Below are 24,408 nucleotides of genomic sequence, written 5' to 3'. Positions count from 1 at the left end.
ATCCTCTTTAAGTACAATAAATAAGCAAGGAAATATACTGGCTGCTCATTTGCTGTTCATTAATCTTGAAGCGGTGGTTCAAGCTCCACTTGATCTCAATCAGGACGTCAGATGGAATACTTCTACTTAGCGCATCTTTCGATGCTCTGGAGCATGTGTCGTCTCGTAGTCCAAATGAACAAATGCTCGCTCCACGTTCGGGAGAGTCTCCAGCTTAATTTGCAATGCCTCTCCAATATCGTGAGCCTCCGCCAACAGCATGTTGGGCGGCAGCACAATGTCCACCTCGACAAAAAAATTATTTCCAGCATGATACGCACGGCAGGTATCAATCTGTAGAATGCGGGGATCGTGCGTCAACGTGAGATAAGTAACCCTTTGCAGAAAAGCGGGCTCTGCTGTCTTCCCCACAATGTATTGGATATGCTCTAAAAAAGAATGCGTTATCAGATGTTTATTTTCATACAACGACGGCAAGGAAGTTACCATGTGCGGTTCCGGCCCACGATCTGAGGATTAGAGCAGCGATCAATATCGCACCTTTGTAATAAATCCCAGACGTCAGTCGGTTGCTTCAAGTCCTCGCGCTCATGTCAATTACCGCTGGATCTAGCCACCATGCGACTTTTTGGCCCAAAACGGAAAGTGTAATTCCGATGGAATTCATGAAGATGTCATTGCGGTGATCCTGCGCGAGAATTCTGGCGGACGGGTATTGGGAAACAGCTTGACAGTACAAGTAGAGGACGCCCTTGGTTGCTGAGGTAGCGGTTTGATGTCAACAATCGTTGTTTTTGATATTGGATATGAGACACACGCAACGTACCGATGGCTGCTGCTATCAAGCCAATGGATAAGGGCGAGAGATCGACTTCATGGCTGCTGCTAATGAGAGCCCTTGCCCCTTCCACCTACCGAACAAAAAACTATTGAAGACAACAGGCAAATTGCCATCTATCCGCCGTCAAGCTGTCTTACCATCAACTGCACAGATAACGTAGCCATGAGTGAGGCAAAGACGATTATCCCAGCCGTTTCCATTCTCGTTTTCCCAGTGGGATACTGATGGAAATTTTGCGAAAGAGCTGCGCGGCCCGTATATACCAATACCGCCGAAGAAGCAAGGTCCATAAAAGCATCAGCCGTTGTTGCAAATAATGCCAATGAGCCAGATAGGATCGCTGCTACGAGTTGCAAGGCAAACAAGCAAATATTTGCCAACAGTGAACCATACACTGCAACCTTGAGCTTCACCAAATTTTTTGCTTCGCCTTCTTCCCTCGTATCAGGTGGCCGTAGCAAGTCGTCAATTAACTCGTTCTGCCGCTCATAAAATGCAGTCAATTGCTTTCCCGCCTTTCCTCTTTTGCGTAGTTCATTGAGCTCTTCAGCCTGCTTCTTGTGTTGCTGCAGTAGAAGGGGGTCGTTCACTTCACTTTCTGAATTTCGACGTGTAAACAAGTCCTGCTCAACATCAGTGGTATGAATGGGGGAAATGGGGGAGGGACTGTGCGTCGCAAGGTTGAGTTCTTCATGGAAGTTTATATCCAGACCCACTGGACAAGCACCATGCGGTCTAGCTACAGAGGAGATAGAAGTCAGGATATGGGTTTCGGGGAACGACATCTTGCGAGCACTCCTTCGCAGTTCGGGCATTCGTTCTGGCTTTCGTTAACCGATCGTCAACGCGAGAGTGGAGTTGTCACGTGACATATCACGTAATGGCAAGATCCATGAACACCACTTTTTTCGAGCCCGTCTCCAACGGTGTTTTTGGGAGATGTGCTAATGAGTGTTGTGACCTCAAAGAAAGCAGTGTCAGACAATTTAGAGTTAATTATTAATAACAGTAAAGGCGATCGTGGGGCTACAATAAGGAACGGTTGAAAGTGATGACAGCGAGATACGAGAGGTTGCGCGGAGATAACAGCCCATGTAGAAAACGGCGATGAGAATGGAACTGATTTCATCGAGTATGACATTTCCAATGGCATCGACGATACATGTAGCGACTAGTCATAACTCATCAATGAATGTAGTACTCAATACATCGAATATTGGCGAAGCCATCCTTCACCGCTAGAATAAATGAGCTAAACAAACCTTGCTCAGCAAATTGGCGCATTCTCAAGCATCAAGCGCTTACAATTCATAAACTGTCGGATAGCTCACCCATGCGTTCGACAAGGAGTGTTTAAACGCTGCGGACGCGTTGGGGAACGCGTCGGAGGTCTGCTTATGAGAGCATTTAATGCACTTAGCCGCATTTGAAATGCAATCCACTTCTTCACAATCACACCATACTTTTAACAATCCGAATCCAAGTACTTTTTCATTGCCGATTCGATTTGCTTGGTGGCACGGTTGCTCGCCTTGGATAAAAGCTCGAAATTCCAAGATCCAATTCGTTTTGCACACTTGCACACTGGCACACATCGTGGCGTCTTCACGCTCAACCTCATTTTGCAAGCGGGAATTAAAAATACATTTACGCACCCGAGCATAAGAGGATTTCCAGATTTGAAGCTAGTGGGGACAGTAGAGAATTGGGTGCACTGGGGTGCTCCTCCATCCCGACCGGCTTGAGACTAAAAAAAGACTGGCAACCTACTCCTGGGCAGCTGTCCAAGGGGGTTGCTTCTTTTTCAGTGCCAAACGCTCTTGTTGCGCTTTGATGCACTGGCAGGAGTTGTGGCAAAGAAAGGTAAAATGGGAATTGCTGTCATGGAGGAATGGTTCGCATGTGTGCGACCTCGTAACAAGACGCGGACCTCGCGGCACGAAAAAGTTTCTACTTCCACCTTCCAACTACCTGTGTATCACTCACATCCGTTCTTGTTTCTTCTACCAATTATGTAGGTTGGCCTATTGCGGTGAGACCTGTTGCATTTGCGTGCCTTCTTGACACTTCCCTCGTCTCTCGACTGTGGCGACAGGCGAGCTCGCGGTGAGGCTGAGACGCCTTAACACAGGATTTTGCGACTGAGGGCTGTCAGTGTAAGCCATTGCTGCAAAGAATGCAAGCTGCCTCTGCCAGCGGTAGGCCTGCAAGCGCTGGTGACCAACCTGCGCACCTGTCTGCAATAGGACCCGGCATTGTGTCAACCACGGGCTCTCCTGATATTTCAGACGGCAGTCCAAGTGGGTATAGTGGACTTCCGCATACAAGTGGCTCTCCTGGTGCCTCCAAGTCATTGGTTTTTGGACCTTCTGGATTCCCGTGCACTCCTCTACCGAAACATGTTTCCGAACGAAATGGCTCTACGTTGGAACTGGGCTTAACTCCTATTCATGCGTCCTCACAGCTACCAACTCCGCGTTCTGCTACGGCTCCTCCAAGCGCGTCGATCGAAGCACAGGCCCATCCTACCGTTCTTGAACAGTCAAAGGCACAGGAAGCTGCCTACGTTTTTGCGGAACGCAGCACGCGAGGGAACTTGAAATGGCACGCGCATTCATTTCCCAGCGGGAAGAGCAAGCTCACGCGCATGTTGATGTGTCCAGTACCAGATTGCGGGAAGTCTTTCAAAACAAAGTGAGGTTCACTAATTTCATAATAGTCTCTCAAAGATCATGACTGATAGATGCTTGCAATTGCTCATTTCCGCAGAACGCATCTAGTACGACACGAGCGAACGCACACGGGCGAGAGACCATTTGAATGCTCATGGCCGGAATGCAACAGGCGCTTCGCGAGGAAGGATAATCTGCAGCAACACTACGATCTACATCTACCCCGCACAGATAGTGCTCCAAAGCGGCGCGCAACCAAGCGAGGAGCGAGTGTGCCACCTTCGCCCATGTCCTTGGGATCGCCAGCTTCAGACTTGGGCGCATGGTTTAGCAATAATGCTGAGACCTCGTTTGGTATTATGTCTCCCCTAGGAATGTCGCCTGTTTGCGCCCGATCGATGAGCGATCCTGTTTATGCCACTCCGCCACCCGCATCACCGGCGTCCGAAGCCATCCCGATATCCCCCACCATAGCGATGGTTCGAAGAGTCGAGATGGGGACACGGGACACTCCGCCCATGTCGCGGAGAGGTTCCCGTCGTGGCACCGATTCTAATGTGACGAGTTCTGGTCGAACCAGTACTTCAGAGTCTACTGTACTGCCTACCAGTGCCTCGTGCGGAATAGAAAATGGACCACACTACTCCCCGGTACCTGTGACTGTGCAGGCCACCAATCATTCGACACTATGCACAACCAGGGCCTCAGAAACCCGACCACGTGAACATGTGTCTCAACCATCGCTCGCGTGTTCCACCCCCTTGCCAGTGCCAGACAGTCACAACGCAGGACGGACTATGGAGGCACCAGCTCAAGCCACGCCAGCCCCTCAACCCCTATTTCTAAATAGGTCTTTCGAGGATCCGTCATCGGGCGGATACACTCATCACTTGGGTTCTCAACCTTTGGGACCGGACTCAATTCAATTTACGCAAATTACTTCAACCCCAAGCGGTCACCCGCAATCAGCAATGTCGTCGGATCCACAACCAAGCATGGTACATCCACATCCGCGCTTCCCAGCTTCTGGTTCGTTGATATCGCGCATGGATGCACATGTGGACTTTGATGCCTCTTGCCACCTTCATACCCCTCCGATATCGATCAGAGCACCGGTTGCTGGACCCCTTCCGATGCCTTATCCTTTCCATCATGCTCAGTGTTGCTGCCACCTTCCGGTGTGTGGTCTATCCGGCGCACAGGGTCCGCTGTTTCCTGCAGCGTCGAACGGTAGTGAGGGATGCCTTCGTGGGACACAAACTGTTCAAGCAGCAGGAAATAACAATTTGCCGGGCCCCTCAAAGTGCTTGACGGACAAGGACCACCCCTCCCGAAATGCGTCGCTACCAGAGACAACACAGGGGGCTCTTCAAAGAGCAGACCAATGTCTTCCTACTAGTTACCCTACTGCTGGCCTGCCTCCAGCGCATCTTCCTGTACAATCTCAGCCATATCCTGCACCACTCCCTTATCCATATCCATACCCGTATCAAGTGGTTGTGTACCCTCATCCACATCCGTACAATAATCATCCCTCGCACTCATGTACCTGTCATCCTGGGGTTCCTTATACCTACATGTATCCAGCTCAGAGAGTTTCTCCGGATATGTCTCAGAATAGGCCTGGGTAAAATTAGCTGCGCATAGATTATAAGAGATATACTGCTGGGGCTTGTACATAGATGTCGAACATATCGATAGTTAATCTCTTCTTCCGGTACTTGATGAGCAAATCATCATCAAATCTCCACTCGGCGGGAGTGACTTTCACCCCAAAAGAATGCATCCAGATTCCCGAATTTCAGAAGATGTCCTGGGAAAGGTTACAGATCTTTTACGGGGCGCTGGCGGGTAAAAGAAGCAGTGCGACACGTCGAACTGTTTAAACTCTTTAAAATGTCCGCTTGATTACGTAAAGCGCGTTTTCACTGAACTCTATGTTCTTGCCTGATGGTTCACCCGGAGCGACTTTGAACTTTCAAAAGTCAGCATGCAGTTGGCGGGCTCAGCGGGCGTCCAAAGCTTCTTTCCTCCATCTTCTTTTGTGGAGGGAAAGCTCTCTAAGCAGGAATCCCACATCAAAGAATGGGAAGACGGGTCTTTTCAAAGCCAGTGACGTCGAGCGCTCTTTTGAGTTTTTCTAAACAGAACGACTATGGATGGTTCACTCTTGTGCATAAAAAGCGGACGGTCCGTCGCCCTTTCCCTCATAGCCAACCTCTACTAGCCTGTCTCGACATTTGATCTTTTATATATACGTATTATAAAGAATTATCATGCGTACCTACACCACCTGCTTCCTAGCCGTCATTGGCTTCTTGGTCGCTGCAGCAGCCGCGGTAACCGTTGGCGATTCATGTAACCCCGCAAAAGACATGTACGCTTGTAACGGCAAGCTGTTTTTACAGTGTAATGCTGCTACCGGTATGTCGAGGCATTGGTTATTAATGCATGTGGATTTTGCTAATATTCTAGACAATATAGGAAACTGGACGCTGCAAAACAAGTGCAAGAAGCCTTGTGCAAAACAGCCCCAGTACGCCCCGTACTGTGCCTCAAAGACTCAAACTACCTTGCCAACGTCCACCCCCGGACCCTTTGAAGCGGGTGCCAGTTGTGGATCGTACGAGACGGGATACACGTTTTGTGATGGCGGCATTACAGGGAATGGCAAGGGGAATTTGTTGCAGTGCGCTGGTGAGTATAATTTGTGAAATCAAAAAAAAGTGAACAAAGTGCTGACGAGGTTGCTCGGGTTGGCTAACACAGACAGCAAATGGGTCATCCAGAACAAGTGTAATTGCAAAAAAGCTCAGTGGACAGGTTACTGTGCTGCCGCTCCAAAGTCGTGAGGTTTATATGATGTAGCTAGTGAAAAAGTGGGTTCATTTACATATTGTATAAATGGAGTTGGGTGTCGTATATCGCCGTAAGCTGGGATCCTATACATAATAAATGAAAAAGCACCTCCAAAGCTTTAGAGGTTTCGTGAGAAGAAATAATGATAATCTGATGAACACTTCTATTGATATGGATCTATCCTATTCCTTTCTCCAAGTGAGGTTCTAAATAACTTGTTGTCCAAAAAAGTTTGCATATCCAGGTCACCCACATTTTCCCCGGTAGACGTTCAATAGCCAGGCTGATGACTGTTTTGCGCATGAGTGCAATACCAGATTGCTTGATGCCCAGAATGAGAATGTGAGGATTTTCGTCTACAGGGTACTCGTCGAGTGCTACTGTCCCAGGAGCTTTTCCGTTTCCTCGCTTCTGCCGCCTGTCCCATTTACTCCGTCATCTTCGCTCTTTTCCTTCCTCAAGCGCCATGCTCTGTCTGGTAATCTGTGTAACCTCTCGATTTGTGGCTTCACATATAGGAGTAACGTCAGCAAGCCTATTATAACGGACGTGATGCCAACGATATAATATCCATCGCGGCGGACGATGCACTCTCCTCCCAGGGATTTGCAGTGAGCCTTTTGCGTGTCAGTTAGACAGACTGGATAGACTGAAGATTCCGGTTCCGTAACGGTGCAGTGAGCATCTGTATAGTGATCTACTGCCTGCGCAAGAAATGCCAGAGTTAAAGTGTCATCGTTCCATATAGCATACACAGGGGTAGCCGTTCATTTACCTCGAGGACAAAGAAGCGCGGCCAGGTCCCTCCCAGATTACTTAAGGTATTGAGCTAGACGATGAAGAAATCAGATGTAAGCCTGCAATAAAGTACCATATCCATGGGTATAAGCAAAGACCGTACCAAAGTCATGTAAGTACCACCTAAGTGTCGATGATCAGTTAGTGATATGCATCCAGCTTGGGACTCGAACAAGTAAACTATAAACTATACCTATCAGCGGGTCACTGATTTTTGTGAAGAAGCTTCCCATTCCCACAAACTGAACCGTGCTGCATGAACGGATAAGTGCCTTGCCTTTAGAAACGGGGAGTATCCAGAAAGGCGATTTACCTTGTAAAGGAGTTTAACACAGTTGCCGATATCACAATAAAGAAGTACGAGGAGGTTACTCCGCCTGATGGAAAAGCTCGAACTAGTAGCATTCCCACAACGGCAAATGCGAGACGACCATAGAAAGCGTAAAGCCACTTGTGCATACTAGAAGGTTAGGGTACAAGCAAGTACTTGCAAAGTACATTGATTCCTACCGGCCGAAGTGGCTGTGCACCACTACTCCATTTTGCTGCATAGTAACCAAATAGAATTTGGAAGGGAAAGTCAATAAGCACCGACAATGCCATATCTTCTTTATGCAGTCCTTTGTCTAGCAATTTGAGGGGTGTGACCGCTTCGTTTGCAATGAAGCCAATCTTGGCTACCATCAGAACTCCAATGAACTTCTTCATGTCTGCCATTCAGTTATGTAAGAATGTTTAAATGGCGACCAGTAAATGTTGAACGATGCACTCACGGGGCATCATGCAGACTTTCCAAATGGTTTGATAGACCTGAAACAAACGGTTCCAGTTTATGTTATCGAAAAAAACGTCCTTCAAGAACCTTACCGTTTTAATCTCGTCGATCGCTTCGGTATGATCAATCTCCTGGAAATAGCACAGCCCATAAGACCTACAATGTCGCGCGTTCCTTCTCCATCGACGCAAGTGACGTACCTCTTTCTTAAAGCAAACTAACCAAGCATCACAGAGCAAGAACATAACTCCCCAGAACTGAAGGTACGATCCCAATTGCAATACACCTTCGGTGGCTGGTACGCTTCGTATGTACTTGTTACAAAACTCGGAGGAATTCAGGGCAAGAAAGACGGTAAAGGATAAAAAATATCCTTTGAACATGGATATCAGGAAACGCGATCAAGGTTCGTGGGCACAACGAGATAAAACTCACCTGTGTTCAATCCTATTGTCTGTGCTTTATCATACGACATAATCACTCGTCAAATTCGTACGCCAGATAGTGACGGCGTTTCACAGAGGCGACATACCAGTTGAGGCAAAATGCTGAAACAGTCACGGTTAGAGAATGCCGCAATAAAGTTCCGAAAAAACAAGTAGTTACCTTATTCTCATCTCGAAGAAGGGTCAGCGCCCATCCGTCCACGGCAATATCTACAAAAATGCTCATTATGGATTACCAGAACAGAGCACATGTTGAATGAGAAAAGCTATACCTTGCGTAGCACAGAGGAAGACGAGCGCAGTGAATACTATTGCCAACATGGTGACGGGCAAATGCTCCTAGGAGGAGGACATTTCGATGTGGATGAGCATTACGTGAGGATGTAAAATTGACTCGAATACCAATTCTACCTGTTTCATGATCTCATCGATACGAGATCCAAGGACCGCCAAACATGTCCCGGTCAGTGCCTGAATCGGTACGATCCACGATTTTCGTCGACCAATCGCTTTAAAAAATACTGAATCAACAATCGGGGACCAGAGCAGCTGCGGCCAAACGATCAGAAATTTGAGATCGAGCAGGAAACAACAACAGGATAGAGAAATAGAATTCATACTTTGAGAGAGTATGGATAGGATGAGAGGGAGAATAGTGCAATGTCGGCAAAGCTCAGTTTCGACTTTAAAAGGAAGGGCACAGCTCCAAAACTTAGTCCTAGAGGTACGCCTTGGAGCAAGTCTATAAGGATGTTCACATCGTGAGAAATTCTTTAGTCAGGGAATGCCGTATGTTTTCTTCACAATATCCTACTCACAAAGAACAATCAATAGGGTGATATTGCCCGCATCCTTCCATAAAGGATTTTTTTCATGCGGTTGTCGCGGTATTGCCGTTTCTGCCGCTATAAACCTTCTCCGCTCCGTTCCAGGGTCCATTCCGTCCTCAAAACCTTCTGTTGGAACCAACTTTCCCATTTCAATGGAAACTGACTCAAACTCTTGGGAATGACTAGAACTGCCTTGCTCCGATGGAAAGTGTACGTCGTGCAAGAGCCCCGTTCTGTCTGTTGGAAGGAGCGGGCCGCGTTCTTCTTTACCCAGCGGAAGGTTGAGCTTATCCACTGTGACAAGTTGCGGTTGTTCGATGACAACCTACAGAAATGAGGTTGCAGTTGCATCAATGAGTCAGGGGTGTTTGGACGTGTGGACTGCCAATTGGTGCAGGCTTAGTCGTCCCAGAGCGGGCTTAGCTGCGTGTCACTTTGAAGCATCTGCCTGTCCATTTACGTTCTTATCCACTATGTCAGGATGAATGGCCATCTAATGTTGGCGCAGGATGTTTTAACTGCCATCTAAGCCAGCATCTCAGAGCTGCAGTTGGGAGTGTACATCTGTCGAGACTGGAAAGTGTAGAGCTTCATTCAACCAATGTGTAGAACGAGGGCCAGTGATTCCTCTAACAATTCCTGGAGAATTCAGGGAGGTGTTCCGACCATTATTGCAGAGATCACCCCAATGCGCTCAACGCTTTCATGGCTTATCGTCCAGAACAGTCAGGGTGACTGCAAACATACCGTTGCTCACCAGGGTTAAATGACAAGAAGCAAATAATCCCATCTCCTTGCTAAGAGCAGCTCTGCACAACTTAATTCAACTGGAACTTTGCATCGCTCCTTCTTAATTGTGCCACCCAAAGATACTCTCGTTGCTTTAGACCAGAGAGGTAAGCTTTTAGACGGTGAAACTGAATGCATGATGATGTAATTACACATACACATGACATGGCAGAAATAATGTAAACAAGGCACCGTCTTTGAGACGAGCGATCGAACAGTGTGCATTGGCATTAAACGACCGTAATTGTCTTTAACAATTCAAATACATTTTACATATATATGTAGCCGATTGACGGAGGTGAAATTGCAAGTGGTTTATGAAAATATTGACCAAAAGTCAGTGGGTGCACATTCTAACCCATTCTGAAAAACGATCAACTATTGTAGGTACTGATGCTGTTCCAATTGGTTAAAACATAGTCTCAAGTGGGCTCTGCAGTGAAATTAACGACGACCAATTGATGGAACCAGGTTGAAAGTCGCCTCCCCCTAAAATCTCCTTCATCATGCAGCTGATTCTGCCCGTCGCTGGTCATGCCCCACAGCAATTGAAATGCATCCCCCAACCCGCAATAAGCGATTGGTCTCGTTGGTGCGTGACCTACTTGAAGAAATCAAAACGCTGTTTTGGCTTTCTGGAAGGCGGTGTTCTGTTTACGTAATGCATAACTTGATTAAGCCATATGTAGAAAGTGGGCGCATTGCGCGTCATTTCATTGGCTCCCCTTCACAGGCACATGCATGCAATTTTGACAATCGCGCAGTCATCGGGCGTTTTCCCACAGGGGGAGTATAAAAGGAGACCCCCTTGAAAGAAATCCCCCGACACCTTCTTTCTCCCCCAAGAAATTCCCAGCAAAAAGAGATACTCAAGAAGAACGACCAGAGTTGGTACGCAGATAAAGCGAACGCTACCAGGCTAGAAAGAACCGCTTTTTATTCATACTCGTCAATAGACTGTGCACGTCAGCCATGTCGGTACTCTCACCCCCGCCACACGTACCCGCAGATCCTCGAACCTCTCCTGTCCTTGCCCGAGCGGGACCCAAAACACAACGGAGAAAAGACCAGCAACCTCGGAACACCAAACACACGAATCAATTTGACATTTTCAACTTGATGTCACGACATTACATTGACCGTCACCATGTTACACATTTAGATGGACACGACCGGCATCGCTTCGGAAAGAATCGCCGCCCAGCAGCTCAACGTAAAGACATGCGCACCCAACAGCAAAAATTCTTCTACCCTCTTAACCCTTTCATGCCGCAACTTGCGCAACAATATATGTGGTATCAACCGTCATTTGCTGCTTCTGCAAATGGAGCTCCACGGATGTGGAACGGTTCTAACATTCCCCTGGCGTCAAAAGCTGATTTGAGAAAAACCGGACGTCGATCTCAGTACGGCAAGTCAGGGCGACCTCATGCGATGCTTTCGAATTCGCTCCAGCGTCAAGCTCGATCGAATCTTGGCCGACGTAACAAGCGGAACGGTCCTCGTAGGTTTCGTGGAGACTCTTACCGCCCTGCTCATCATTCAGTTCATGACCGTTCATCGAACACAGTATCAGAGGAAGAGAGTAAATCATCGACAGCTACCGCAGATCAGTCCGCCGCGAGTGATCAGGAGGTGGACAAATTGCTGGATGAAGCATTCGCGGAACTCGGTCTGGACGAAGATGAGAGCGGAGATGGTGATGAAAGCGAAGAAGATTGGGAAGCTGCCGACTACTCTACCCCTCCGCTGTCACAATGGGAATATCCTGAGGCATCATATGAGCGTGATCGCGAAACTTTTTACCGAATTGGTGGAACTAATTTGAACACCTCGTTTATTGGATCGGATTTCCCAACCAATTTTTTAGAGGATGTCAATTCGTTGACTTAGCGTAGTTGATCGTGGTTGTACATACTCGGTGCTAGTGGACGTTTTTTTCTCTGCACATACTGGATCTCCTAATTGTATATTATTCTGGTGGGGCATTTGTAGTGTAGATACCCTGGTGTGGTGTGGGATGGCTGACGCTTCAGGGGAGGGGCTGACGGAGATGACTAGCATGGAGGAAACAGTAATGCTAATACGACAGCTGCGTTCATTCGACGCAAGACTTCAAGAACCTGCATTCGCTCTACACGGAATTTGACAAGCAAGAGTTAAACTGTCTCTCCGCCGTTGGCTATCTGACACGGATTCCGGACGCCCGCGGCCTGATCATTTGGCGAATCAAGCTGCTGTGTGTTTGTGGTTCGGTTAGACGGAGTGACGGTTTGTGTTCTGCTTGTGGCCTGTTTTGTTGTGATCTTTGTCTGACTTTTACTGGTTCATTATTGCGATTACCTTCCCCGACGCCAATATAATAATCGCAAGACACGTCGTTGTCAAGCTCATGTATGCTGTCGCATCGCAATGTGCTTTATGTCATACCGACACCGTGTTGTGGGAGATATATTCTATCCGTCAGTATGTGAGTATGCCTGAGCTTGCTCTCATATTTACTGAGATCTTCTCTCTGTGAGTGTTGGCTTTCCACCGTGTAGGTGTGATTCGTCTGTGACATCTTCCCTGATGCTGCTCGTCCACAACGTACAGTGCTTCAGGCTACCGTTTGACGGTCGTTATTACCACCTTCTCATTACCTCATCTTTTGACGCACAGCAGTCGGCGAAGCCGTTTGAAGCTGCATCTTCGGTGTAACGTCTCCCCTCGATGCGTGGATGTATTCCACTTTCCTCTTCACTTAACCATTCTAACTCCCAACCGTACCCACATTGTGCCAACTAATGAACCATCCGCATCTGCGACTAACACACACTACGGGGGACATTATTATGCGATCCCTCGTACTCTGTGTACTCGCTGGATGTCGTGATGGACGACCGACATTGACGTGTAGCTCACTCATATTTACCAATTGTGGGTCTTTTCACAGCAGGGCCAGCCAGCACGCTGCATATGGATCAGAAGAACGTCTGCATGTGAATGCACGATAAGGATAAGCGTATTGGTGTTCACTAGTGGTCGAAAGGATTTGAGTGTGAACAAGGACCCATTCCAAAAGTAGGCGGCCACCCGAACGTAGGACTCCGCAGCGGATGATTTTCAGCAATTAATCGTGGCACATTGTACGATGTCACAATTAGGAGAGTTTAGATAAAATAAAGACGGGCAAACGAAAGCACAGGCAGCTCTAAGATATCGAAAGTTTGGGATTGCACATATCACTTGGTTTGATTGCCGGCCGCATTAATGGGTAAACTGATATCCGCCCCATGATGAGTTGCCAAGGACTGTCGAAGTCACAACGTTCGAGTTGGTTGTGAACATCATGGGCCGTTCACATCGCAAATTTGTGGCAGGTAGTGCGGAGCAACTTGCGTAAAATCAGAGGTAAGCGAGCGTTGTCAGTGCTCGGGCCTCCTTGTCGTTCGTAGCACTAGCCGACTGGATGGGTAAGTAGCTGGGACGTGGGACACAGCACGGTCTATCAGAGACTGAGACAACAAGCTCCCATCTAGCACATTGTGTTTTCAGGGGTCGGCTACGTTGGACCAGTCCGCAGTGATATTGAGACGATGCACGAAAGGCTGATTAGTCCGTGAGCACGAAAGGCTGATTAGTCCGTGACTTCCCAAATGTTCCAGCCAAATAGCGAATAGCCAACTACAACCGTACGTACCCTGCGTACTAAAGGAATCCGTTGTGGAATACTGTGATCAGTTTGTAAGATGACGAATTATTTTGATATCTGTATGATGGAAGTGGTACACTCTCGTTGGCATGACTCGACAGAGTTCTTAATGTCTGGCTACCAGTGCTTTAGACAAGTTGATATTAGTGTAAGAGGTCAGCCGTGACTTGTTTCGACAGATGGTGAGCTGTTTTGTGGCAGTTTGACCTCCAAGCCTTGTCCTACCTACGAAGACGCATCCAAACCCTGACCTGCAATTGGAATCCAGCAATGTTGAGTGTTTGAATTTTACTTGTTGTTGTTGTTGCCTATCCATTTTCACTGTATTCTTCATCTGATATTGAAGGAACGATTGTACTAGGAAATTGCTCATGGTATTGTATCCCCTGCTTCATTCATCATATCTGGAAACCCGAGGCTCATGTCAAGGCACCACTGCTCCAAGTGTAATTTTTGCTGATAGGGTTATCAGTCGGCCAGTCCTTTCCTTCTGAGGAACTAGAGAGCTCATTAGTTGAAGTGCTGGGGATCCACGACCTGTTTAGAGAAGGCGTACGCTTGAATACATTAGAATAATGTAATAGAACTGTGGCCCTACTTTGTTTTCTAGGACCGAAGCAATGATTCATAGAGCTAGTTGGGGGGCATTAGTATTTAAGTATCGTATGTAGAAATCTTCGATCTATGAAAGAATAACTTTTGCTAAAGCCGATGGTGTCATTAAAGAACAAAAGTTAGGGGATCTTCTCCCTTGGAAGGACCCAATACAGTAACAGATCTGGTCAGTGCAATACATCATCTATTAGATTCGAATACCAAAAGTGAATAATAAAAGCAAGGAACTTGGCTGTGGAACCGAGGCTGGGAAGTATCGGATAGAAAATGCCATTCGCTGGCTTAATGCCTCTTGCATACTGGTAGTCAGTAGCTGCATGACTCGAAAAATCACATTCGGACGACTATCTCATGCTATTTTGATCAAAGTACTTTACAATCCACTTGACCAACAACTTGAACGATTTTGAAAGCGCATAGACATTTGAGACACTTGCTGACAATACAAGAGCCTTGCACAAGATCCTTGACGTTCAACTTGACTCGATCGAGATTTTCGTGTAGTAAGAACCAATCCTTGATAATTCAGGTAGGGAAATCCTCCTCTTCTTTCACCTCGAATTCCTCACATAATCCCACCGCGCTATCTTTTCGCTTCGTTCCCGAGGCACACTTTGCCATCTTTTCGTGACGCCTAAGTGCATCCATTCTTGTGAACCTTGTCTCACATATAGGGCAAGAATAAGGTTTGTTGTTGCTGTGAACGCTGGCATGTCGTAGCAAATCGTGAGCGCGGACAAATGTGCTAGGGCATTGATCACAATTGAAGGGACGTGGTCGTTGCGGATCATGAGTGCGGAGGTGGGCGGTTAAGTTAAAACGGCGGGAGAAAGTTTTGGAGCAAGATAAAATAGGACATCTGAAGCGCGGAGAGTTGGATGACGATTGGCTTGGAGGTTTGCGTCGGCGGGTGCTTCTTCGGAGCGCCAGGGAAGTATTGGTGGGGCTAGCCCCATGATGAGGCGTATTTGAGTGCTTGATAATGGAGATGGTGGGATCCAGCGATGGTGAGAGTGAAAAGTGCTGGACGGCAGCGAAAGGGAACTGGAGATCGGAAAGGGGCGAAAATAACGTCGGTGTGGAGGGTGCGGGAGTGTTGCTGCATCCATCATGCGTCGCAGAATGTTGAGGTACTGAGGTCCACGGAGAGGAATCAGGTGGCAGATGATATATCTGACTCTCGCCATCATGCACATTATCGAGGCCGATTTTCGGTGCAAGATTCATCGTGCTGTTTGTTTCATCCATGCCATCCTGCAACACTGAGTCTGTTGGACGTGGATACTCATATTCATACCCCACAGCAGAACCATCTGCAAAACCGATCATGTTCTGGCCGTCCATCTTTCCATTATTACCAGCCACCCAGAAAACTTGAAAGTCATTTCCACCATCTTCCAATTCATAGAAATCGTTCGGATGACCTGCGCTGCACATGATCCCGTCCATTGCTGGGTTGACAGGTGCAATGTTGTCATATACGACCGCGGAGGAGATACCGGGCATGACGTTGAGCAACGGCTTTTGCAGCGATGGAATGAGCTCAGTTGGTGACTGTTGCGTATGTCCGCTGATGACTTTTGTTGAAGTGCTGAGACGTAGCATGTGGCAGGTCTTGGAGGTCCGGCAGGAGAGTGCCGCAAAGAGATCCTGTAGCAGGAGTATCTTGGTTCAAACAGCACAGACTGCGAAATCTAGGTCGGCACATGAAAGCCAGTTTTTTAAAGACCCGACGCACCAACTCATTTGAGTTGACCCAAAGAGAGAGATAAACTATATATAGGAAGGGATCACTTGACAGTTGAGATGAAATTGTGCGGAAGGTTCGACGAGTATATGCATACGTTACCTGCATACGACTCTGGATACGATAAGGAAGTCAGCAGGGATCGAAGGGGAGAGAATAGGTCAGAGCGACGAGAGGAAACTCGTGAGATGCTCAGGACAAAATGATGCCCGACGGGAGTCTGGAACCCCCCCGGCCCCGACGGCTGAAAAACGAGGGAGGATGACGAGACGAAAAGGCTTTTTCTTTGTTTAAACTGTTCCTTATTCCCCCTTTTTTTTCGTAACTCCCCCAATGCAATGATCTTATAAATGCCGCTCAACGATGCATGCCATCCATCATGACTAACTGTGTTTTGTTTTAGGGTTCCTATCATTTGACATGTTCTTTCCAGAATATTATTGACAGAAAAAACTGCCAAGAAAGAAGGAATTTCATGACGGCAACCCCCCATCCCATCATTATGATGCATATCGGAGACTGCGGCAAAGGCGGACGACCCGGGACATGATATAAAAAACAGAAAAGTCGGGAGCGACAAAAAGCCATTTGCTGTTCGTTGCGTCGCTACATCATCAACCGTCAGCAGTCCAAAAGCACGTTACCCATCGCATATATATTGGTCCCTGTATTCTTTTGTTAACCAGATCGACTCTAAAATAGCAATTGGCTTTGAAAGGATTATCCCGATGAACGGGAGAAAGTTACCCTTCTTTTCGACAATTGGAACCTTGGAAAAGTAAAAGCCTCAGGAAACTTGTGAGATGACAATGGCGAGAAGGGCGATGAAATTCAAAGGGTTCTACGAGCAGGGACGAGTGTCTCTTTGAAAAAAAGGAACCCTGCGTTGGTTCATTCCTGGTCACAATCACCCCAATGTACTTTTTACAAGAAGGAACTGCTCCACAGCAGTCCCAAAAAAACGAGAAGGATGCTCTTCGCACACCCTTTCTAGCACAATCGTAGCTCCTTGACTTTCCAAATGACACGGCTTTTCCACAGCCATTACAAGTTGTGCCTTGGCTTTGGGAGGCTTGGTGTTGGGGAGCATGGTTCTGGGGCGGGCTTGGTTCGACCACTTGTATGGTCACCTACAGACTCCATCGATAGTATCAGTACATCGATGTATTGGATAGTGTCTAGGTGTCCTGCCGACGGAAATATTCTTCAGTGTCCAGTGAACTCGCAGCTGGTTTGAGCAAAGCAAGAGCGCCAAGATTCGGTGCTCGGTGGTCTTTGCAAGTTAAGATCGGATATGCAGCGCATAGATGAATAGTCACAAATCGTTGAAACTTGGCTTTGTCCGCGCATTGTATGGAACAGCTCCCTCCGCTGTTCGCATAAGGCCTCCTGGAACGAAAGGAGTAGAGCAATTTATATCAAAGAGTAAAAGTTTGCATGCGCCATATTTCACGGCGTGCCATCCTTTCGCTAGCCCACATGAATACCATGCTTTATGGTCATAAATATCTCACATCGTCCTATATATAATACCCATCTCAACATGCACCACCAAAGCAATGGTCAAAATTATATGCAAACCATAAACAACCGCCCACCAAAGTACAATGTCTACGAATATACATCGCCTAATCTCGCTTCTTGCTCCCTCTCAAAAGTACATTTGCAGCTTTTGGATCGGCCCATTTTTTCGGAGGGAACTCACAGAACCGGTCTTTCACCCAAGTAACGCGGAAAAGGCCTTCTTTATCCGTAGTGAGTAGGTACTGGGAAGACAAGAATCGTTGCTAATTAGAAATCCGGTCCGACATGAAGTCTACCACGTATCTTCTCACCTTATTGCTAAATATATTCTCAATCGTAAATGACTCGTCGGGGTCTCGTCGCTGAACCTCAGGATCTAGCAACGGTGTGCGGGTATATCGGAAACTGAAAGGAGCAGTTCCTTCAAACTCTACTCCTATCACCGACTCATCACCTAGGAAGCATCGAATAACGTGAGTCACCAAATCATTCGCATCCATTCAAGCAATAATGAGAGTCACACCTTCTCGAATGTCATCAATGATATCAATTCCCCCATCCACAATCGCTCTTGGCAAGGGATTTACTTCCTTGACAAGCCCTCCAGGAGGTTGATAACAGCACTTCATGGCATTACAAACCCGTGTCACATTCACAAAACCGGATTCAGCGGCAAGCAGCATCAACACAGGGTCATTGACTGTAATATCTGGTTTGGACACACCATTCCATTGATATCCAATGGTAAAAGGGGCCGTTCCTTCCAGTGTGTACGACAGCATGTCACCGACGCATGTCACCTTTTGTTCGTGCTCCATTGTAATTCGGGCCATATCCGTTACTTGAACTGTGACTTGGGCTCCGGGTTCCGTGCCTTCATATACCGATTCGCATCCGGTTCGATCAGAGATGGATTTGATGGTATAAACATACCGTCCTATGATGGTTGGCTTCTCAGGACGGTAGGTGAACAATGTCGTATTGACTTGTAAATTGAGAATCTCGGGGTCCGACGATGACGGATGCTTGCGGTAGACTTGAAGGTTGAAAGGAGGACTTCCAGTCAGTTGAATTCGCAGTTCAGTATCAGTTTCGGTCGCTATGCATTGGAACGTCCGTTGAGCCTCATCCAAAAACACTGCCTTTGGTCTCTCGTGGACCTGTTGCAAAACGTTTTGGTGGTGAAGAGGAATCCGCGTTTGGTAATTACCATCCGCAATTCCAGTGAACTTGTAGATATGACGTCCCGGTTTGTCCGTGACCAAGCTGATCCTCGCAAACTGCTGTGCGACACGGTTTTCGTATTCGCTGATTGCTGTCTTTTTCGACTCGGTGCGTTCCTTGCTCGGAGACTGCCACTCATGTGTGTAGAATATCGTAAAAGGAGGTGTCCCGTTCAAGTGCAATTCCAGCCTGTCAGGTGAGTTCTCGCAAACGGCTTTACGCTGAAGAGTATGATCTGCAGCAATTTCATATTCAGTTGGAGGTATCTCCAGCTTCGGTTTTGGGATCGTGAAGGCTAGAAAAGGAGATATCAAATGAGCTTCCCGACTTTTTGAAACTTAGTACGCTCAAGCCCACCTTGGCATTTAGTTGGTTCTACAACTCTTCCCGAACAATAGGCGTCATTAAATGCTGTCAACTCATATATTCCTGGCTCCGAGATCTTTGAAAGGGTTTAGTCAACCCTGATGGCACCATTCGAGAGGGCAACTTTTACTCACAGTGACGCCTTCAATAGTTCTGTCCCCAGTAATGGTATATTCAGCGCCAGGAGGGGCAGCCCTCTTATACTTTAGCATGTACTTTCCACTGCAGAGTGAATTAGGTTAACATGTGGACGTGTATATCACCCAACAGATTTAGTCGTAACTTACTGTCCTGATACTACGACAGGAATCTTTGCTCGGTCGTTTTCCAGGAAATGAATAGGCTTCGGGCAATGGAAGTGAGCGCTAGGTCGCTGCGATAGTACCTCGATTGCTATTGGGTCGGTCGGCACCGGTGCTACACAACCATTTCCGTCCCTAATTTCTGTTTGAAAAAGAAAATAAGGATGACGATACCCCTACACACATTGACCCACGGCGAGCGTACCTGTCAGGTCCACAACATATGTCCCAGGGCTATCCAACGTCGGTGTCTCAATAACGATTCTGTCTTGAGTGATATTCGACTTCGTGTATTGCGTCTTGGTTGTTCCCCTCGTAATTTCGTACGACAGCGACCATGGGGGCTCTCCCGCTAGGCTCACTTCAACCTTAGCAGAATCTCCAATACACCGTTTACCGTCTGCCGAGACGACGGACACTCTCGACGGCGTGTGAATGACCTGCTTAAAGCTTATGCCCTCCACGGGAACTCCCATTGTGTAGACCGCGTCACCAATCTACCGATAACATGACATGTGAACCCACAATGCAAATTATGCATGCAAAGATCCCTGGAGACTCACCTTCAAAAAAACATATTCATATTCACCAGGTTCCTGTGGCTGCATTCTTAATGTGTGCAGTGCTTTAGAAAAGTCTTTCCGTTCCACTGCACGCTTTCCAGTAACCTTATTGACTACTTGAAGCTCCACCCAGAATGGCGGCTCGCCCGTCATGGAGAAATTCACATCCATGCCAGTCGCCCCGAAACATTCTTGCATAATTGGCTGAGCCGAGATGGAAATCTGAGGCGGTAGTGTTTTTTGAACAATGCATGTAGCGGGAAGCTCAGTGACACCAGAACAGTATTTGTCAGAAACGGAGAGCAAGACATAGACGCCAGGCTCGTGAACGACAAGGTTGAACTGGGGATTCTGGATATCTTTAACTGTCTTCTCGCTCTCGAATTTGCCAGCAACTGCGTTCTCCTCCGATGCAGATCTAGCGTATCGAAGTTGCCAAGGCCCGACTCCCGTCAATAGAATATTTATGGTAGCACCTTCGTGTTCGAATCCGCTCCGTATTCTGACGGACTCGCACCGATCGAAGCGGGCCGACGGCAGTGAATGGCCCCTTAAAAGGAAAGAGTCCCCAGAGCGATCTGCCTTCACGACATGACCAGTTACGGGCACGTCACGTTCACTTGTTGGCGGAAAAATGACACTATTGTTACGCCCGTCTGTGACCTCTACAATTTTGTGCAAGTACTCCGTTGCTTCTTCTACCTTGACTTCAACAGGCAACGATATGTCGCGTGTCCGAGCAGCTAGCAATCGTTTCAGCACATCGTGGGGTATAGTGCGCGACGATTTTATCTTCCCTTCTTGTTTTCCATCTTGTTCTCCACTCTCAATCATAACTAGCGAAGGTGTCGGCCCGATTTTCCGAAGGTACCAAGCAGTGAACGGAGGAGTACCAGACAGGAGAATGTTGAGCGAATATGTTTGATCGACACATCTGTCCACTGCCTCCTTCCCGCTGTCCTTTGGTGGTACAACCAGCCGAGCCTGAGGACACTGTACCACCTCAACCATGTCCGGTTGCAGCACTTTGCCCTCATCCTCCAGCTTATGTCGCTTTTCCCTTACAGACACGAGACGATAGATTCCTGGCTTATCAGCAGGAATCGTATATACTCCAATCCTGGTTTCCTTCTTACTGACGGTAGCTGGGACAGGACCTGAACCTTCAACGGTAATGTTGTCAAAGAGCCGGTAACTCCCGTCGAAACCGTAGTACTCATAGGAAATCTTCCATGGTGGGGTTCCTTTTATTTTTACCGGGATATCGGCAGATTTTTCAGTGAACCCCAAGCAAAATGCTGATGCATTGGGATTAATCTTTGCGAAGGTAGGGGGAAGGACGTGCACGACATGAGATCCCAATAGATGCGACTCATTGAAGATGTCTGTTCCAGTGAAGTACGTTAGCGTTCACACGCTAAATTTTCAATACATCAAGTCGGCATTTGAATACCTGCTCGAATGTGTGGATGATCCACGACACCAGGTTGTCTATATCGCCCAGTGAAGGTATCTTGAGCGGTTCGTTCAGTCTAAAACCCAGAGTGTGCCAAAATGTTATTATGATCACTAAGAAAAGTACCCAATCTTCCCTATACTATCATTTTTGTTCCAGTTCCTCCCGCTTCTATCACAGTACTTACAACTAGGCCCGCGAGTCCCATATCAATCATGCAAGATGCAAAGGTCAACGCCGCGCAAACGATAAAACGAAAGTCCAGCCATTCGATTCTCAGCAACCAGAGGCCAAAGAAGTACAGAGTGTCCAAGAGACACCATGTTCCCAGGTGCACATGACTAAGAATTTGCGTCCCCTTGAGGTGCAAGATGACATGGTGAATCTTGAGGCCCCAGATCCCAACCAGGACCGCAAATGCAAATTGCCGTTTGGTAACGGCGTCCACCCGCATTATAGCCTGGAGTCAATAATTTGTGAACTTTTTGCTTTCCGCAAGTCTTTATCGTTGTTTCATTCGGCCTGATCTACGTTTAAGTTGTGAAGGAAGAGCGTGCGGAGCTGTCACATTCGTAGTGCATCTTAGACTTTGGAACTGTGCCACTGTAGGCATGGTCACGCACGTGAGCCGAGGATCTCGTAATCCGATCGTCTCTCCGTCGGGGTTTTGAGGATCCAGGAGGGTATGCCGACCTTAAATAGAGATATGAATACTTGAATACTCAATAAACACGCCCCATCGAGCTGGTGAACTTCCTCCATGGGTAAATATCATATTTCCAGGTTATTGTTTGCAAAAAGCTAAACTTTTGTTGGCATCACGCCCAAATACAAATAACAACATTATAAGAGGACCCTTCGTGTCTTCTGCTTTTGAGGTAGCCTTGCTTAACTTTGATAGTTCTCCCAGCTGTGAACGTTATACTTACCAGCAGAACGTTCGCTGTCTATGCTACCCTGTGCACAAAATGACGCACCCGCTACAAAGCTTGAAGAAGGGGTGGCCACCATAAAGACTAGTCAACTCGCTATTGCAAAGTTCCCGACTGAGGGGTCCTCTATACCAACTCTGACACGACCGGAAAACTGTTCCAGTTTAACTCGATCCCTTTTGAAGAAGAAACTGAAATTAAATCCCTTCTCAAATGAGACAGCCCTGGGAACGATACTTCGTGGATCGACATCTGCTGGAGGGGGTACCACCATGACTACTACAACCGGGCCGCCGTCATTTGTTCCCTGGGGACCTTCAATATCTGGTATCGGTCTATGTCTTGCGAAAGTAGGCTTGAGTGCAATTTTATTGAGCATCCCTATTACAATTGTCATTGTTTGTGCCTGGATTGGGAAAGTGTACCATTTTGATCGGTCGGAAGAGCAACAGCGCAGAAGGGCGCAGCTTCTTTGGGCTGGGTGGGCTTGGTGGCTACCAAGGTGAGGTTCGGACACGATTGCTGATTATCTGACGTATTGGGAAAAGCTCACAATACCATTTAGAAACCTCAGCCCGACTCTTTTGACAGGATTAGCTCTCCTTGGGCAACCAAGTCCTTGGAGAGTACGCATCATCACTACTGTAGTATTTTTCAGCGGAGAGTTGCTCATTTTTTGGGGATTTGGGACTTATGTCACGAATGTTCCTGTGGCGGTTTCGTTGATCATGTTCCCAGTGGGGACAATCTGCGCCGGTTACTTTATCGCGTTCAACGCCCATCTGAGAAACCTCCCGATGCGCGTACGAATTCCGAGAGCGCTCTTAGAGTGTGTTAGCTATACCTTTTTTGCAGCCGCTTCTTGGTGGGTTTCATTTGTGGCTACTCTTGATGACCTAGTTAGACTGATCGCGAAAGATGGTCAAAAAACAGGCTCCTCTTTTGTGGAGCAACGTACCTTGCAGGATCTGCGACAAGCAGCATTGGCTCCCAAGCCCTTAATGTGATTTTCAACGGACTGATTTACCCCATTGTTAGACACATCCTTTTACACGGCTATGTGGCCTTTACACCTGCGTTAGGAACATATCTTGACCAAGCCCCGGAAAACATGATGTATCTCCGTCACCTTGGGTATGATGCCCATTACAGTGTTGTGGGTCTGATGAACATGCTCCGCGGACCGTCAAAGATCAGTTTCTTTCTTGCAACCATTGCAGATGGTGGATTGGAAATGATTTGGAGGACTTTAGAGGCAGAGAGGCGTAGGAGATGGATAGCAGGACTATGGTCGGCGAGCGGAGAGCATGCTGTGAAAGAGCGGATTGTCGAGGAGGAAAGCGAACATGTGCAAAAAGTTCTGAGTACGAATATGGAAGAAGAGGACAAACGGAGTGTAGATGCATCCCCCCAGAGAGCAAGTAAATCCCAATCTCGAAAATCGAGACATTCGGTTCAGTCACAGCAGTCAGTTCCAGCATCCCCCGTTATCCTCCAGAGCCAACTCAGTACGGCCAACATATGGTGGGCGCGCGAGCGCATTTCCCGTATGGTTGCTGATGCTCTCGCTCGTTTATCAGCTCTAGTTGCCACAATCTGTTTCTCCACTGTTAGCTCGCACCCTTACCAACCAAATATATCCACAGACGCAGTCTGTGATCTTAAACGGGGCGGTATAAGTATGTTTACAAAAATAGAAATTTTCTGGAGGAGCGGTGTGTCGCTACTCGTTTGTGTGCTAGTTCACCTCGGGTGCTGCATCCTGGAAGAACGCCTTGTGAAAGGAGTTGCGTATGGAGACTGTGTTAGGATGGGCGTACCAAGACTGAGAGCCGGTATTGCGTTTTCAATTATTTTGCTGGTTATGGTTAGCTCTGTTGCGCCGTTTTTGGCTGTTAGAGCTGGATTATTTGCTGGTGAAAATGGATGTGCTGGCGACGTATGGATTTAGATTCAAACTAGTCGTTTTGAAGAA

At 47.5% G+C, this 24,408-nt stretch overlaps 8 protein-coding genes across 10 annotated transcripts; 4 read left to right on the top strand and 4 right to left on the bottom strand.

Annotated features, from left to right (window-relative positions):
* Positions 1–126: 126 nt before the first annotated feature.
* SPPG_07345 (cation diffusion facilitator family transporter) lies at positions 127–1,626 on the bottom strand (the record flags this gene model as incomplete). The annotated part of the gene is made up of 5 exons (XM_016755509.1): positions 127–428; positions 487–572; positions 618–759; positions 827–911; positions 979–1,626. 5 exons carry the CDS (start codon positions 1,624–1,626, stop codon positions 127–129), a joined length of 1,263 nt encoding a protein of 420 aa, XP_016605463.1.
* A 798-nt stretch (positions 1,627–2,424) lies between these two features.
* On the top strand, positions 2,425–5,297 carry SPPG_07344 (uncharacterized protein). The gene is made up of 3 exons (XM_016755508.1): positions 2,425–2,704; positions 2,860–3,535; positions 3,611–5,297. Exons 2-3 carry the CDS (start codon positions 3,018–3,020, stop codon positions 5,142–5,144), a joined length of 2,052 nt encoding a protein of 683 aa, XP_016605462.1. The 5' UTR covers positions 2,425–2,704; positions 2,860–3,017; the 3' UTR covers positions 5,145–5,297.
* A 189-nt stretch (positions 5,298–5,486) lies between these two features.
* SPPG_07343 (uncharacterized protein) lies at positions 5,487–6,509 on the top strand. The gene is made up of 3 exons (XM_016755507.1): positions 5,487–5,937; positions 5,998–6,210; positions 6,283–6,509. Exons 1-3 carry the CDS (start codon positions 5,790–5,792, stop codon positions 6,363–6,365), a joined length of 444 nt encoding a protein of 147 aa, XP_016605461.1. The 5' UTR covers positions 5,487–5,789; the 3' UTR covers positions 6,366–6,509.
* SPPG_07342 (uncharacterized protein) lies at positions 6,501–9,574 on the bottom strand. The gene is made up of 16 exons (XM_016755506.1): positions 9,210–9,574; positions 9,012–9,133; positions 8,803–8,940; positions 8,664–8,730; positions 8,552–8,601; positions 8,478–8,493; positions 8,381–8,404; positions 8,146–8,318; positions 8,038–8,076; positions 7,944–7,980; positions 7,681–7,880; positions 7,484–7,620; positions 7,364–7,422; positions 7,274–7,293; positions 7,148–7,201; positions 6,501–7,076 (listed from the first exon to the last, which is right to left on the bottom strand). Exons 1-16 carry the CDS (start codon positions 9,367–9,369, stop codon positions 6,750–6,752), a joined length of 1,623 nt encoding a protein of 540 aa, XP_016605460.1. The 5' UTR covers positions 9,370–9,574; the 3' UTR covers positions 6,501–6,749.
* Positions 9,575–10,772: 1,198 nt separating this feature from the next.
* Positions 10,773–12,822, top strand: SPPG_07341. 3 transcript variants are annotated; one of them, XM_016755503.1, is made up of 3 exons: positions 10,773–10,901; positions 10,967–11,305; positions 11,386–12,822. In XM_016755503.1, exons 2-3 carry the CDS (start codon positions 11,173–11,175, stop codon positions 11,901–11,903), a joined length of 651 nt encoding a protein of 216 aa, XP_016605457.1. In that variant the 5' UTR covers positions 10,773–10,901; positions 10,967–11,172; the 3' UTR covers positions 11,904–12,822. The 3 variants fall into 3 exon arrangements, with proteins under 3 accessions (XP_016605457.1, XP_016605458.1, XP_016605459.1); XM_016755504.1 differs by having other exon boundaries at positions 10,967–11,514; positions 11,581–12,822; XM_016755505.1 differs by having other exon boundaries at positions 10,967–12,822.
* A 1,832-nt stretch (positions 12,823–14,654) lies between these two features.
* On the bottom strand, positions 14,655–16,368 carry SPPG_07340 (uncharacterized protein). Its single transcript, XM_016755502.1, has 2 exons — positions 16,169–16,368; positions 14,655–16,092 (listed from the first exon to the last, which is right to left on the bottom strand). Exon 2 carries the CDS (start codon positions 15,922–15,924, stop codon positions 14,845–14,847), a length of 1,080 nt encoding a protein of 359 aa, XP_016605456.1. The 5' UTR covers positions 15,925–16,092; positions 16,169–16,368; the 3' UTR covers positions 14,655–14,844.
* A 1,087-nt stretch (positions 16,369–17,455) lies between these two features.
* On the bottom strand, positions 17,456–22,060 carry SPPG_07339 (uncharacterized protein). Its single transcript, XM_016755501.1, has 10 exons — positions 21,689–22,060; positions 21,499–21,577; positions 20,046–21,430; positions 19,688–19,979; positions 19,468–19,624; positions 19,315–19,402; positions 19,172–19,256; positions 18,114–19,109; positions 17,902–18,044; positions 17,456–17,832 (listed from the first exon to the last, which is right to left on the bottom strand). The coding sequence occupies exons 1-10, from the start codon at positions 21,953–21,955 to the stop codon at positions 17,695–17,697; spliced, it is 3,630 nt and encodes a 1,209-aa protein (XP_016605455.1). The 5' UTR covers positions 21,956–22,060; the 3' UTR covers positions 17,456–17,694.
* A 390-nt stretch (positions 22,061–22,450) lies between these two features.
* SPPG_07338 (uncharacterized protein) lies at positions 22,451–24,384 on the top strand (the record flags this gene model as incomplete). Its single annotated transcript, XM_016755500.1, has 4 exons — positions 22,451–22,935; positions 22,999–23,298; positions 23,367–24,112; positions 24,176–24,384. The coding sequence occupies 4 exons, from the start codon at positions 22,451–22,453 to the stop codon at positions 24,382–24,384; spliced, it is 1,740 nt and encodes a 579-aa protein (XP_016605454.1).
* Positions 24,385–24,408: the final 24 nt, after the last annotated feature.

The sequence above is a fragment of the Spizellomyces punctatus genome, assembly GCF_000182565.1.
Source record: "Spizellomyces punctatus DAOM BR117 chromosome Unknown supercont1.15, whole genome shotgun sequence".
NCBI classification, from domain to species: Eukaryota; Fungi; Chytridiomycota; class Chytridiomycetes; order Spizellomycetales; family Spizellomycetaceae; genus Spizellomyces; species Spizellomyces punctatus.
The sequence above is the reverse complement of the archived record's forward strand: the minus strand, read 5'-3'. Positions and strand labels throughout refer to the sequence as shown.